Source organism: Hordeum vulgare, chromosome 1H, assembly GCF_904849725.1.
Source record: "Hordeum vulgare subsp. vulgare chromosome 1H, MorexV3_pseudomolecules_assembly, whole genome shotgun sequence".
NCBI lineage: Eukaryota > Viridiplantae > Streptophyta > Magnoliopsida > Poales > Poaceae > Hordeum > Hordeum vulgare.
The window spans coordinates 204,740,637-204,757,144 of record NC_058518.1 but is presented as its reverse complement, the minus strand read 5'-3'; the positions used below and the strand labels follow the sequence as shown (position 1 = coordinate 204,757,144).

The window sequence follows — 16,508 nt, the reverse complement described above, 5'->3', positions numbered from 1 at the left end:
AGTTTTTGCTTGAAACTTGGAAGTTGGAAGTACTACCTCCATCTGAAAATATACGATGTTTTTTGCAGTTCAAATTGAACTGCAAAAAAGGTCTTATATGTTGAGACGGAGGTAGTATATGCTAATGTCAGTAGCAAGATGAATAACAATCCTGGAGTAACTTCTCATTGGTTGGTTAAATTGACTTCGTATGATAGAATTGGCATGATATTGGATAAGAAAATCATGTGTAAACATTCTATCTTTTATGTGTGCAAGTAAATAATTTCGCATCGTAGAAATGTTTTCCAAGTTTTTTATAGTGCATTGTGATTTGTGATTTTCTATTTTTGTTGTGCTTGTAATAAGTTTGACCTGATTTATAGGCACACACTGTGCATGCAATATTAATAGTGACATATAACATCTAAAATCACTGAGAACTTGTGATGGGCAGATTCAAAAGAAACATGCTCTGCTTACAAAGAGCATAGTATATATAAATATATATATATAGGGAAAATACATCCTACTACCGGGTGTAACTACACACATGTCTTATATACTACCATGTGGTAGTATATATACCAATTTATCATTTTGAGTATGTTCATATACTAAATATAAGATACTCCGAAGTGAGTCACATGAAAAAATTGCAAGTTGATCCATAGTTTTTATTATTTTTGTGAAATACGTACATATTTGTCCATAAAAAGGAGTATGCTAAAAATATGGTACATACTACCTACAAAGTAGTATATATACTACCTAAACGTTCTTATATACTACATACTACGCATAGATACACTCCGGTATGATAGATACTACCTAGAACATACTAAACAAAAGTGGGAGTAACTACACCCGGTCGTAGGAAACATTTGTCCTATATAGGACACTGATTAGAAGCAAGAGTGGCCCAGTGGAATAGATTAGAAGCATACATCGGCGAATATCAATTTAACTGCGGAAGGAGATAATAATCCATACAAAATATAGGGTGCATTCTGTTTTGCACTTACACCAATGAGACAAGATTGTGGCTAACCTATTCTGTCAAAAACAGAAGTGGCTAAGCAACCACTATTGCTATATCTAAAGAGCTATAGACAACGCATGCATGTAGATAATACAAGATAAAGCAGGATACATAACACAGGTATAGAGGGAACAACACACTTTGCATAAGATTATAAAATCCGCCATACATTTAAGATGCACCCCGTATTTCATATTTTTAAACCAAGTTGGTAACAATTACAAAAGAGAAGGCAATGACAGTAAATGGGTATGAATGAAACGAGCTGTGGAGATGGAAGGCATGTATTTTGAATAGGCAGAACTGAGATTATATAGTCAATGTTTCAGGAACTGAGGGTCACAAATGATACCAAGTAATCCTAAGGGCAATATGGACATATGGTATCAATGCCATAAGGATGCATGCTTGATCAAAGCAGGGAAAAGGTTGGAAAGCTAATATACTTTGCACAGAAGATAGGATATCACATCTCAACAACAAAAGAAAAATAAACAGGGCATCATGAATTAGATTCTATGTAAATCTAAAATATACCTAGCTGTACAAGAAATTCATTAGATCCAATAGAAAATGTACCAAAGAAAAAAATGCTACAGACAAAATTCATTAGATCCATTAGAAAATGCACCAAAGAAAAAATACCCTACATTACTATCCAAGTTTATTAGTATTCCACAGTAAAAAACGAACCAATACTATAATAAACTTGGATAAATGCGTTTAGTTTTTCCAAGTTGAAATAGCATAAACATCCGAAGGGCCAATGCGGACCAATGCATTCTGAACAACACGAACCTGAGAATCATGCTGATTATATCCACTAAACTGAGGAGCAAAACGAGAAAGTTTTGACTTAAATGTGCGTGGAGGTACAGAAGTGCGACCAGCGGACCAAAGTTTTCTCAGTAGTTCAGCAAATGCTACTGCAAGTTCACCCTGCACCATCAAAATTCCTCAAATCTCATGAATGACATCATCATGTAGCCCAAATGGGTAAAAATGAGCTCGTACCTGCAGCCCAAGCGGATTTTCCGTGTTAATCTCCTGAGTGTACTCCTTCAAGAAATACTCCACCAGTGGAGGCGTATGGACCAAGGACTGTATGGCGCTATTCATAAAGCATGTATTACCCAGGTTATGTAACCCAGTCAATCCATGGATGTCATCTTTCGTTCCATTTCTGAAATTACTATACCCATCTTCTCTGTCCCTTACTAAAGGATTAAGGCTATTATCTTGTGAAAGACTGGAACTAGTTCCAGATGAATAGCCATTTGATAAGTTAGGGCCTCCAGCAATTGAGAATGATGATGTGGTGGGTTCCAGTGGAAGTAATGCTAATTCATTGCTGGTAGATCTTGTACGAAGATCGGAAGACCAGATATCATCTGCACTAACCTCCAAGAGAATCTGTAAGCATAAAGCAAGAACGAAGGACTTTCAGCCAAGCTAGAGAAAATAGCAAAGAAGTTACGGGCCTGTAGTTAACACAAGCAATCAAGCACAACGAAAGTATATAATTTGAGAAGGCCACAAGCATTCTTGCATAAATAGAAAGGGTTGTAAGTTTCAACCCAACCGATTATTACATTTACATATAGCACCAATACTCAAAATAGATATTCATCTCGCAACTTCATACCAGTGTTACGAAAGGAGTTAGGCCCTGTTTGGTTCCAAATAAGTCACCAACTTATAAGTTGAAAAGTGTAAAAGTGACTTATTTTGCCAAACAGACCCGACTTATAAGTCACCCCAACTTATAAGTCATAAGTTGCTCCACCCCAACTTAAAACTTATAAGTCACCCACTTTTACATGAAAAGGTGACTTATAAGTCAGATGACAACCAAATAAACGTGACTTATAAGTCACTGGTTTTAAGTCACCTGACTTATTGAAACCAAACAGGGCCTTATACCATATGATAGCCTACTAAATGTGCACAAACGTTAGAGGAGAAGCAAACTTAAGGGTTCGTCACTACTTGATTGTGGACACTATATTCATCTATAAACAGGTGGCATGCAACAGCAGACCATGAACAGGAGCCATGCTGTTGCTGAGCATAACAGGTACGTTCACATGTTTCAGCAAAGAAAGGAGTGCATGAACAGAAACACGATACCTCTTGATCCATCATAAGTTGAGCTTCCTCAAGTGTCTCATTGAGATTGGTCAACTTTTTGTTCTTCGTCTTTTGGTAATGATCCCAGATGTGAATCTGAACCATTAAAACACAAGGATCAAAGGCTGGATAGTACAAGCAAACTAATGCTGCAGCTCTACTGAAGATACAAGGCACAATATGTGAGATACATAGGTCGTAGTGAGTATACCTTGGACCGCTCCACAGACAAAAGTGAGCAAACCAATCTATAAAGCTCATTAACTTTGGCCTGGAAGCATCAGAATGCAGGTGTCAACAAATAAATGACTGAGAATAAAATTGCTCATAAAATTCATCTTATTTCATGCACTTCCAATCCAAAGTAGTTACAATAAAAAAACATGCCACATTAGTATGTAGCATCATCTTGTAGCAAACATTTGTGCTTTCACCAACAGCAAACAAGAAGTATGAATACACAGGATAGTGTTCCACAGAACAAAAGGAGGAATAAGGAAAGAAAGACCAGCCCAATTGCGCCTCTTTCTCTTTTTCTTTTCTTTTTTGGCACTACCATCCCAAAGGAAAAGGTCAGGGTTTTACTTATCATCTTCAATGCATACAATAAAAAAGATGTTTACAACTACCACTAGCGAAACTTAGTGGTGTAACCTACTGGTCAGCAGATCATCTATCACATGTCATAAAGATATCATAACAGCCTTAATTTGTATGTTGATAGATAGTTACACATGATCATCATATTCTAACAAGAAAATGTTAGTGTCAATTCACCTTCCTACTTAGTTTGATGGTCCGGGCAGAGTTGTCTCTTTCATCAATTAGTGTCAAATGAAGGGGATAGACATCGACTATGTATCTCCTGGAAGTTGGATCCTCACATATTACTTTCCTAGATATCTCTGGTCCACCTTTATACCTGAAAATATCAACCCACCTCATAAGTAACAGATAATCCAAGTACTCCTCGGTTAACAAACAAGTGACGCTAAACTTTGGCCGCTAATATCCTTTTAAACATTTAAAACTAGAAGCTTGAGTATCATATCGATAGATTTGTCTTGAAAAGTTACCAATAACATTTGAGAGGCCACGGGTCGACCCACATAAAAATTAATCAATGGCCTCGTTAGCCCGATGAGTATTTCAGGTCGACCCAAATTCTTGATTTACATTGCCTTGTGGACAAACAAGATGTTAAAATTAGGCACAGTTTAATAGAATCCGACTAGCAAAATCAAGCCAAGACATATCAAAATAAAATTGTTGTTCATATACGTAAGCGTTCGCCGGAAATTATAGGACAGACTGTGTCGCAAAATCGGGTCCTACGACAACACCAGCTCGACGAAGATTGCAGCTATTTTTGTGCAGCGGGACACCCGGGGTCGGGTCTGTTGATACAAATCTCGTTTGAGACCGACCCACATGACCCATTGGCCTCAAATTTTTGGGTCGGGTCAGCGACCCGACGGGCCGACCCGGCCCATTCCCATCCTAAATAAGGGGATAGGGTTTGCTAACCCTAAACCCGTACATATAGCGCTGGAGGCATCCTGCAAAGCGGCCAGAATCCGTTCAGGCGAAAAAACGGAGATCCTACAAAGCGGACAGAATCTTACGGGCCAGCCAGCTTTTGCGGGATCTGTTGGAGATGCTCTAACAAGACTGATTTTTTTATGACATGGCAGTTTTATATAGCTAGCTGCTGGCTCTACTATTATTCTTTCTCATAAATATCAACCAGTAGTATAAATTTCTAGTTACCCCTTGAAGACCGTGTTACTGTCCATAACATTACTTATTTGTTTGTCAACTAGAGATGCATCAAGTAATTCTTCTGTTCCCAATATGTGTTGTTCTAGTTTTCCAAATTTTGTTCTTTCCCACTGCATTTTTACCCCTTTTTCACTAAATAGTTATTGTAGCTCTCCAAATTTTGTTCATTGGCACAGCATTCTTCTTGCCCCTTTTCCTTATATACCCCATTCTCATTCATGCCGTTGGCATCAGAAATTTAGTATCTGCAACCTATACCTACTACTAGTTGCAACTTTCAAAGATGGAACTGATCAACATGTATTTATTGATTGTGCATCCATGTGCATGGGTTACAACCCACCACCAAGGAGCAAACACACACCAAAATATGTGGGATATATATATATACAGAAGTATTTACATAATGTGGTCCAAAACTACTAGTGGCAGGCGAGAGTTTAAAATAAACGCCAACAACTAATGTCAACAAGCAGGATGGCGGAGATGATATTACTGGTCTAGCAAAATTCCTGCTACGAAGTGCAGTAAACAGGGCTAAAAAACAAACAAAAACATGTATTACGTGCCATTGCAACTGCATACCAGTCATATAGTTTTCTCCAGACATCTTGTGGCACCAAAGTGTAGTCCTCCCCTTCTCTTAAGGTTCTTTGGAGCTCTGTATCACTGCCACTCCTAGTTCCCTCCAAAACAAGCTTCCTGTTATCAATCTCTCCAGGTCTACTTGCAGGTTGAAGAGGAATGTCAGTGTCATTCTCCCCATAACTGAGTAAGCCAACATATGATTGCCAGTTGGTCCACCAGCTGCAACATTTACACAGCAGGTAGTTGAATGGCCAAAGCATGGAATTGAAATGTCCATGTAAATAATTCAATGAAAAGCAGATAGCTCTATATTTTAACTTCAAACCGACAATACAACCTCCAGTGAAGATATGATATTTACAGGCACAAGTGCAATCCAGAGGTAGTAATAATTACAAGCAACCAAGAGCAAGAAGGGTATATGGATTGAATTGTTTGACAACATAAATATAAACACTGATGTACACATTAATTTGCCGGGTTTTAAACGGAAGTTGCAATTTCCACTGCCAATTGATAGGATGTCAATTTATGTGTTCACAGACAATAATATTGAAACACATGGTCCTCATCGTAGTTCATTTACTCAATCCACATTGAAGAGTGAACTCAAACATCTAAGTGTTCTCCAATGCAGACAAGTTGATGGAAATTAGAATGAAGGACAGGAAGTCAGGAACAGAAATTCAAGGCTTTAAAGTCCCTCAGTTGGTTCCAGGCCTGTTTGGTTAGCTACCAAACAGTGGCACATGTAGTCGTGATAAAATGCGACAAGCCACACTTTATAGGGCTAACAAACTGTTGGCCATGCCTTGGGCGAGTTTTGCTCTAACATTGTCCTATGACACGTTGGCTGCAAGGTAAGAAAAAAGTGCGATGAAGCAAAACTCTGGCACAGATAGTAAAACTTGCCTACCTAAGGTCCGCACAATGTTGTAGCGAACCAAACATGTGCTTCATGTTTTTCATGAACATATTACTAGATTGAAGTACATGTATGCTGGGGAGGTTGCTTCCTTGTTATACTAATAGTTAGGTAAGAAGGAACAAACATTGGTATCATTCCTCTACAACCTTCAGTACGGCTTTATACATCCAGTACAAACAGAATAACAGTATGGCCCCGTTTGGTTCAGATTTTATAACCGGATTCCGCGGCATGGCAGCGGAATCGTAACCAAACTGGCCAAATAAACGCAGCCGATTCCACCGCAGCTAGCTGAAAAAGCACGGACAAGTGGCAGCGGCCTGAGAGATGCTTTCCAGGATTCGGATACATGGCCCTTTGCACTTAACCCTGGATTTACGGTCATATTAACCACCTTTGCCACTCGATGGGTCAGTTCCCAATACCAATTCACCGTCTCATCCGAGAGAAAACGCTCACTTCTTTACTCGTCTCCCTCCTCTTGCGATTTTAGGGTTCGTCTCCGCCGCCGGCCTGCTGGTGACCACCGGGACGCTCCTCCGACGCTGACGGCGCGCCAACACCGGCCGTCAGCTTACTCCATCCACCTCTGTCACTTGGCGCACCGACACCGGTCGTGTTGCAGGAAATTTCGTTAACACGGGTAAAGTTGCAGAAAATTTTGTAACATAGATCAAGTTGCAAATTTTTTGTTTGCAACGGAGGGCTTGTTACAAAAAAAATTACAGCAGAGGTCTTGTTGCAAAAAAAAAATGCAATAGAGATCTCATTGCAATTTATTATTTTCTGCAACAGACGTATTGTTACAACTTTTTTGCAACAAATACATTGCTGCAGAAACCCACTAACGCAAAGCGAGCAGGAAGCAGCAAGCAGCGACAAGCGTCACGCGGATGAGACGGCGGATGCTCGTGTGCCATCCGCCGGCTGAAGCCAAGTGTTTTCCTTATAACAACAAGGCAGTGTTACTGCAACCTGCATAGAACCGAGTCACTCAAATAATCTGCAATCGCCAACATAAAAGGGAATTTGTCTTTATCATAATATAGGACCATACACTACAAAACCTACGGTTTCCAAATGATACAGAGGCAAATCGAGAGGGGTATCACGATTAGATTATTACTACTGCGCAACACAGCCCCGAAAACACAAAGATTCGATCGCGAGGCCTTAACACAGACTAAGACGCTGCCCTAAATTGCAAATCCCTAAATTGCTGTCCGGCGTAATATCCACACAGCATCCACCTTATCAACCGGAAACTCGAACCCATTCCACGAGCAAGGAGAAATGCGCAGACAAAACTAAAAGGGTGGGTAGGAAGATTATCCTGCACTGCGCCCACCTTTGTGAGATGAGATAGCGGAGATCGCCGTCTTTGACATTCGCGTCGGCCTGCCGCGTGAGTGCGTCGACGGCCGCCCTTTCCTCCTCCGCTGTGCACGGCAGGCAGCTCGCAGACGAGAGTAATCCCTCGGCACTAGGTATCGTCATCCCCCTCCAATCCAATCTCACGCCCAACTGAGATCGAGTCGAATCGGATCGAAACGAGCCTACCTACCTAGGGTTTGGTACCTCGAGCGTTTTATTTGGACGGAACGGGAAAAGGCGAAGCGGAGCTGCGGAGGCAACGGAAGGAGAAGAGACAACAACGGGAGAGAGTGTGTGTCTATATAATCCATAATCCATAATTTCATTTCTTGATTCGTGCCGGAATAGGGGCTTCTCAGGTCGATTGCAATTGTGGCGGTCGGATCGTTTCGCCCGTGGCCAGGATTGAGGCGGTGGCAGCACGTGTAATTTCATACCCCCGAAGGGGCATATTCGTCTACTGGGTGACTAAAATCATTCTAGGTATTTGAGCCTCACATTCACGGCCCCATTCACCTTTCTCCCGCGTTTGAAACCCCTAGCTGCCACAATCTTCATTTCCCCGGCTCCTGCCCTCTTTTCACGCCGGCCATCGTCGCGGCCCAGCCTTCCATTGGATGGGTCGTCGCCTCCATTCTCTATCTCGTCACGAGCGAGGCAGAAGCAGAGCCGCGTTATATTGAAGGAGGCACAAGGAGGGATGTCTCGTCTTGGGAGAGTATGCACGTCTTCGTTGAACGAGGTCGTCCCCTCCATACCCGATCTTGTTATGAACGTCAGCAGAAGAGGATTGTGGCGCCTTGGAGAAGGCACTAAAGGGGGTGCCATTGCCAGGTCTATGTGTCCCTCCCCATCTCTCTCAGTTTGGCACAATTCTGGTCACAAGGTCCCTCACCTGCCTTCTACTCGTGCCACCAAGTGAAGCACACCCCAACGAGGGCACCGACATGACCACCTTTCCCTCAACATGCTCCCTCAATTCGATGACAAGGGCGCAGAGCAGCAACACCCATGGCCGCCCTCCTCCGTCCTCGTGTTCAGTTTGACGATTTCAGTTATTTGAAAGGTATTTCCAAGAACTCTATTTGCGAGTTTGATTACCTTAAATATGATCTATGTTTTACCGCCAAGAACTCTATGGCTGTCAGACAAGGTTTCAAGCATCAAGTGAGCTCGTCGACGCTTGAAACCTTGTCTGAAAGCTCCTTCTATGTCATCTACGACCACTACGAGGATCTACTCCACCTATGTCGCACTACATGATAGAGGCGAAGTTGTCCGTATCTTTTGATGAGATGGTGGCTACCGTTTTCGATGGGGTAGACTTTGACGATCCGAATACGAACGTGTGAGGACGTCGTGCCTTAGCAATTGCTAAACCAACTTCAGGAGGTTATTCACCATGCTGGAGCATGATCAACATGACCACGAGGGTCTGTTTCCTGCATACAAATGGAGAACAAGCAAGAAATTGAAATTGCAATCTGGATATTGAGAATATAAGAGGAAAGCTTTAATGATGAAAGTGGGGTTTGTTGGGAAACGTCGCATGCGAAACAAAAAAAATGCCTACGCACATGCAGACCTATCATGGTGATGTTCATCTACGAGAGGGAGATCGGATCCACATACCCTTGTAGATCGCTAAGCGGGAAGCATTAAGAATCGCGGTTGATGTAGTGGAACTGCTTCGTGATTCAAATCACCGTCGTCCCACGATCCGTCCCGATCTAGCACCGAACGGACAGCACCTCCGCGTTCAGCACACGTACAGCTCGATGACGATCTCCGCCTCCTTGATCCAGCAAGAGAGACGGGGAAGTAGATGAGTTCTCCGACAGCATGACGGCGCTCCGGTGATGGTGTGTGACAGCCCGATGCCGACGTTCCAGAAGATTCCCCTTTTCTTTCCGTTTTCGTCGTGTGTCTATTTTCTTTTGTCGCATCATCATCGCATCATGCGCATCATCTGCATTGCATCGGCATCTCCGTTGCCGCAGTTTTCAAAACTTGCATCCGTTGTTAGTTGTCGGTTCTCGTCGTTGTTCGTTGTGAGCCCGTTCTCACACGCACGCGCCCGCGGCATCGTCGAAACCCTGTTTTAAAAGTGTGTTTAAAACTTTCTCTGATCGGGGTGAAACTTGGCATGCGGTCGTGATTAGTTATAGGTAGGCCGCCTGTCGAATATCGTCGCGATCGGAGTCCGTCTGGTACCCGAACGGTCGACCGTAGCGGCACCGTATTCGGTCTACCGTCGGACGTTTGTTGGTGTTTTAAAATACGTTGTCGCGTCGCCTGTTTTCCCTCTCGTCTCCGGTTAACTACTCTACACAGCCACTCGCCCGTTCCCCGCGTGCGGAATCGTTCGAATCCGACCCCACGGTTGGATCCAGAACGGAATTCCGATTAACCTAGTCCCCCCCATTTGTCTATATATAGACCCTCCTACTATTATTTTGGACAGCAACCCCCCTGCCTCGGGAACCGCGCCACCTACCCCTAACCCTAGCCAGATCCGCAACCTCTCTCTCCCCAATGCTGCGGGCCCGCGGAGCCCATCGCAGGCCCGCCCAAGCCCATCGCGTCTCCGCCCCGTTCTCCCTTCACCGCTGGATCCCGTCGCCCTTCGGTTCCCCGTGCGTGCCGGCGGTCGCTCCTCCTCCCGTGGCGCCCCGCGCAGCCTCCCGTCGCCTGTGCAGGAGCCGGCCAACTCGCCCCTCGCTGGAGGACGCCTCCAGCCCGGCCGCCATGTGCCCCGCACATCCTGCTGCCTCCACCGCCAGGTCCTCCGGCCACCGCGCGGAAGCTCCTCCCGCATCGGATCTCGAGGCCGCCGTCCTCCCTCGCGTCAAGAGCCGCCACCCCCGCCGGAGATCCAACTAGGCCGCCGTTCAGAGCCGCCTCGCCGTGGGATCCAGAAACGGATCGAGGTCGGGACCTCCTCGTTCCCCGTTGACCCGCGCCGACGAGGGGCAACGCCCGCTCCAGCAACACGTCCTCGGCCTCCCCCCCCCCCCCCCGCTGCGGCCCAGCTCGCCACCAGTGGCCTTCGCCCTTCGGCCCAGCATCCCCTCGGACCGGGCCCAACCCGAGGTAATCGCCCCATGCCGCCTTATGTCGCGCCATAGGCATAGAATAAATAATTTGCGCCCCCTGTCCGGCCCGTTAAGTATTTAGGTGATTGTCGAATTCGATAAAATTCCAGATTATAGACGTATAGTAATATGCCCGTAACTTTAGTTCTGTAAGTCGGTTCGCGACGTATTGTATATGGTTTTGGTGTAGAATTTCGCATAGAATCCGAATTTGCAACTTGCATATTTGTTTGACGTCGTTTAGCATGCCGTATGCCTAGAAACATGTGATGTCTATAATGTTTTTGCCCGTAGTTATTTTTACGTGCGTGTCCGGATTGCTCGAATGTCGTAGATTAAATGTCCATGTTTTAGGAATCACTTTTCCATGTATTTTAGAGTAGACGTTGGTATTTTGCGTGTAGGGATTGCCGCTAGTTTATTTTCCGTGTATAGGTTATTATCTCGCATGTACGTGTGGTAATATTTTTGTGTTGCAACCTCACATGTTTTATATGTTTTCGGTGCAATTAGTTTTAGCTTTTGAGTAAGTTAGTTCGCGCGATATTTTGCCATGTTGCCCTTTTGTCTATTTCGTAGGATTTATTATGTGCTTCGTTTGAAGGAGTTGTCAACTAGAGAGTTGCCCTTTGGTGTTTACTCTAGCCCCACTACTGGAAAACATTTTTTTGCCATCTGCCTAGTCTTTGCCGTCTGCTAGCTGATGGCAAAGAGTGTCTTTGCCGTCACCTTCAGCAAAACAGACGGCAAAGCACAGGCTGATGGCATAAAGTCTTTTTACCATCCTGTCACATCTTTGTCGTCTGCTAGCGGATGGCAAAGAGTCCAGAGGCAGACGGCAAAGATATAGATAGGCCCACCTGACCGCGGGGTGGCTAGGTCAAAACTGGAGTCGGACCTTTGTCGTCTGCTAGCGGACGGCAAAGAGTCCGGAGGCAGACGACAAAGAGTCTAGACTCTTTGCCGTCCGCCGGCAGACGACAATGCTCTAACACCGTTAACGGCTCCTTCCCCCACCCCGCCCCTCTCTCTCTCTGTAATGGTCACCCCGCGCGCCCCTCTCTCTCTCTCCCCACCCCGCGCGCCCTCTCTCTGTAACGGCCGCCGCCACCACCGTCGCGCCGCCGCCCCTATCGCCCCTGTCGCCGCCCCTGTCGCCCCACTGTCGCCCATGTCGCCCCTATCGCCCCCGCCGCCGCCCCTCTCTCTCTCCCCACCTCGCCCCGCTGCCGCTGCCCCACCACCGTCGCGCCGCCGCCCCTGGCACCCCCCAGCGCCGCCCCGCCACCCCCAACACCCCGGCCCCTCCACAGCCGCCCCTCTCGGTGAGCCCCCACACCCACCCCCACCCGCATTATTTTTTAGTAGTTTTATTATTTTTTAGTAGTTTTAGTAGTTGTTATTGTTAGTAGTTTTAGTGGTAGATTTAGTTAGGTTAGTAGTTTTAGTTAGGTTAGTTAGTTAGCTTGGTTAGTTAGGTGGAGGAGGAGAAGAGGAGAAGAGGAGGAGGAGGAGGACAAGAAGAGGATAAGAAGAAGAGGAGTAGGAGGATGAGGAGGAGGAGAAGAAAAAGAAGAAGAAGAAGAAGAAGAAGAAGAAGAAGAAGAAGAGGAGAAGAAAAAAATAAGAAGGAGAAGAAGAAGAAAAAGAAGAAGAAGAGAAGAAAAAAATAAGAAGGAGAAGAAGTAAAGAAGAAGAGAAGAAGAAGAGAAGAAGAGAATAAGAAAAAAATAAGAAGGAGAAGAAGAAGTTGATTTTTTATTGTTTGGTATTTAGTGGTAGCTAGATTCTTTTTTAGTTACTTAGTGGTAGATTATGTTTCTGTTATAGTGATAGATTCTGTTTTTGTTATTTTTCTGCAGAATAACTCCCGAGCGGCATCGCACGACCCTTCTACAGGGCAACCGTCTCCAAACAAAGCCGGCGCGAGCAACCGTGGTGTTTATCCTCCTTGATGACCACTACAGTAAGTTTCTCCTCCAAACTTAGCTTGTTTTCCTCTAAAATGAGATAATTAGCTCCAAGAAGACATAATTAGGTAATTTAGCTCCAACAAGAGGAGAAGAAATAGGAAAAATGAAAAGAAAGAAGAAGAAGAAGAAGAGAAGAAGGAGAAGGAGGAGGAGGAGAAGGAGGAGAAGGCCAAGGACCTTCTAGTCCTTCTCCTCCTCCTCCTTCTCCTCCTTCTCCTCCTTGATTTCTTCTCCTTCTCCTCCTCCTCCTCTTTCTTCTCCTCTTTCATATTATCCTTGCTTTAATTTCCCCAACAATGACATAATTAGTCCATTTAGCTCCAAAATACCATAATAAGCTCAAAATGGCATAAGAACCTTGGTTAGCTCATTAATATTATATACTTAGCTTGTTTTCCTCTAAAATGGGATAATTAGCCCATTTAGCTCAAAAAAGACATAATTAGGTAATTTAGCTCCAACTAGAGGACAAGAGGAGAAGAAATAGGCAAAATGAAAAGAAAGAAGAAGAAGAAGAAGAGAAGAAGGAGAAGGAGGAGGAGGAGAAGGCCAAGGACCTTCTATCCTTCTCCTCCTCCTCCTTCTCCTCTCCTCCTCCTTCTTCTTGATTTCTTTTTCTTCTCCTCCTCCTCCTCTTTATTCTCCTCTTTCATATTATCATTGCTTTAGTTAACCCAACAATGACATAATTAGCCCATTTAGCTCCAAAATACCATAATAAGCTCAAAATGGCATAAGAACCTTGGTTAGCTCATTAATATTATATACTTAGCTTGTTTTCCTCTAAAATGGGATAATTAGCTCATTTAGCTCAAAAAAGACATAATTAGGTAATTTAGCTCCAACAAGAGGAGAAGAGGAGAAGAAATAGGCAAAATGGAAAGAAAGAAGAAGAAGAAGAAGGAGAAGGAGGAGGAGGAGGAGAAGGGCCTTCTCCTCCTCCTCCTCCTTCTTCTTGATTTCTTCTTCTTCTCCTCCTCCTCCTCTTTCTTCTCCTCTTTCATATTATCCTTGCTTTAATTAACCCAACAATGACATAATTAGCCCATTTAGCTCCAAAATACCATAATACGCTCAAAATGGCATAAGAACCTTGGTTAGCTCATTAATATTATATACTTAGATTGTTTTCCTCTAAAATGGGATAGTTAGCCCATTTAGCTCAAAAAGACATAATTAGGTAATTTAGCTCCAACAAGAGGAGAAGAGGAGAAGAAATAGGCAAAATGAAAAGAAAAAGAAGAAGAAGAAGAAGAGAAGAAGAAGAAGAGAAGAAGGAGAAGGAGGAGGAGGAGGAGGAGAAGGCCAATGACCTTCTAGTCCTTCTCCTCCTCCTCCTTCTCCTCCTTCTTCTTGATTTCTTCTTCTTCTCCTCCTCCTCCTATTTCTTCTCCTCTTTCATATTATCCTTGCTTTAATTAACCCAACAATGACATAATTAGCCCATTTAGCTCCAAAATACATAATAAGCTCAAAATGGCATAAGAACCTTGGTTAGCTCATTAATATTATATACTTAGCTTGTTTTCCTCTAAAATGGGATAATTAGCCCATTTAGCTCAAAAAGACATAATTAGGTAATTTAGCTCCAACAAATGATATAGTTCACCACACATATACTTAGCTTGTTTTCCGCTAAAAATGACATAATTAGCTGAAAAACATCATATTTTGTTCTTCTTCTAACTTTCTTATTCACATTTTTGCAGATTGGATATACTACATGCATGGAAGCTGGCATTCATGGAGTTGAACAATGTCGATGGATGAACTTTATATGTATATCATCTAGTTTCATTTGAGTTGATGAACAATGTCGAACTATATGTATATGTATATATGGATAAAAAGTGCAATACTTGGTATGTTGGTTCTTTGGATATATGGGAATGTACATTGGTGAATCATATATGTGTGGTGAATTATATATATGTGTTGGCAAGTATATGTGGGGTGAACTATATATCATATATGTGTTGTGAATTATATAAATGTGCTGTAAAATATATATATATATATATGTGATGTGAAATAATATAAAACAAAAAAAACAGGAACTATATGGGCTCTTTGTCGTCTGCCAGCTGATGGCAAAGACCTGTGCCATCAGCTGCCAGACGGCAAAGGTGCCACATGGCACCCAGCTGTGCATCCTCGGGTGTCTATGTAGTCTCTTTGCCGTCAGCCTCCAGGATGGGCAGACGGCAAAGAAGAGGGAACAGAGGAGGGGTGGAGGGGGAGGCAGACGGCAAAGAGTGGAGAGAGGGGGGAGGGAGGAGCAGGCAGACGGCAAAGATGGACGGGGAGGCAGACGACAAAGATGGAGGGGGAGGGGAGGAGAAGGCAGACGACAAAGATGGACGGGGAGGCAGACGGCAAAGATGGAGGGGGAGGCAGACGGGAAAGCCTCCGTTAACCCCTAACGGAGGCAACGCCTGTCGGCTGCCGTCTCGAGCACTTTGCCGACTGCTCCTAAGGAAAGCTGACGGCAAAGAGCTTTGCCGTCCGCTTTGGGGGGGCAGACGGCAAACAAGGTCCTATGCCGTCGTAGGCTGACGCAGAAATTTTGCCGGCCGTGAGAATCTTTGTCGTGTGTGATATTGTCTTTGCCGTTCGGTATATTGTCTTTGCCGTCTGTGATGGCAGACGGCAAAGAAGCTGATTCCTGTAGTGCCCCTGGTATTTTTGGTTGCAATAGAAATGCATGTTTAGGTGTGGTTTGCTTGCTCTCAAGTTGCTAGAAATAGTGCTGATTTGGAGGTGCTGAAATATTTCTAAGTCTCGAATCTGTTATATTTTGTTGTTGTCTTGTCTTGCTTCTATCTTGTGATCTCTAGCTCTTTTGAGGTTGGTGCAATGGAGATAGTTGCAGACTTTGTGATTCTCTAGCATGTTGTGAATTTTCATGCCATTTGAAGTCATGTAGCTTATGATTTTGCTGCTGTCAATATGCCTTCAGATCGAAAATTGCAGCTTCATAAACTTCTACTTTCACTAAGTCTGAAACTGTGTGTGAGAAGCCATTTTGTGCCTTCTTTTCCTAGTGTTCCTTGATGCCATGTAGGTGTTGTTGGTTGTATGTTGTAGTGCTTCTTGCCCTCTATCGTGTCATGCCTTGGTTGAGCATATTGGAGTTGAGTAGCTCATAGTTGTGGGGTGTATTAAATGCTATGTGGCTGATTTTGGCAGATTGTAGTGATATCTTGTTTTGCTCATAGTTGTTGAACCGTAGCTCCGATTTGATCGTGTCCTATATGAAACTTGCTTAGAATCTCGTGTAGTTCCATTTTATCTTGCTGGTTGTATGTTTTGAAGTGCTTGTGTCCGTCGTTGCACACATGTTGCATTCATGCCATCATATCTTGCGGTGACCGTATCTTTTGATCTGTAGCTCCGTTGGAGATGTTCTCTATGTGTAAATTGCTTGTCACGACGCGTAGAATCATGTGAACCTATTTGTTTTGCTGTTTAACAACCAATTAAATGTGTTAGTTCAGATCTGGATAGAAATGTAAATTAACATGTGAGGTCGTTCGGAGGTGCTATAAGTCATTTCCGACCTCATTTAAAATGCCTAGATAGGTAGATTAATTACGCTTCACCTCTTGGCATGTTTA

General features: G+C 43.8%; 1 protein-coding gene across 1 annotated transcript in view; it reads right to left on the bottom strand.

Moving 5' to 3' along the window:
* LOC123428791 (ubiquitin carboxyl-terminal hydrolase 9-like) overlaps positions 1-8,114 on the bottom strand; it is a 32,605-nt gene extending 24,491 nt beyond the window's left edge. Inside the window, exons 1-7 of the mRNA XM_045112936.1 lie at positions 7,798-8,114; positions 5,519-5,740; positions 3,929-4,073; positions 3,363-3,422; positions 3,152-3,247; positions 2,036-2,434; positions 1,820-1,960 (exon numbers count right to left, since the gene is read on the bottom strand). Of these exons, the coding sequence (XP_044968871.1) occupies positions 1,820-1,960; positions 2,036-2,434; positions 3,152-3,247; positions 3,363-3,422; positions 3,929-4,073; positions 5,519-5,740; positions 7,798-7,946 (1,212 nt within the window). The 5' untranslated portion in view covers positions 7,947-8,114. The remainder of the gene's footprint in view (positions 1-1,819; positions 1,961-2,035; positions 2,435-3,151; positions 3,248-3,362; positions 3,423-3,928; positions 4,074-5,518; positions 5,741-7,797) is intronic.
* Positions 8,115-16,508: the final 8,394 nt, after the last annotated feature.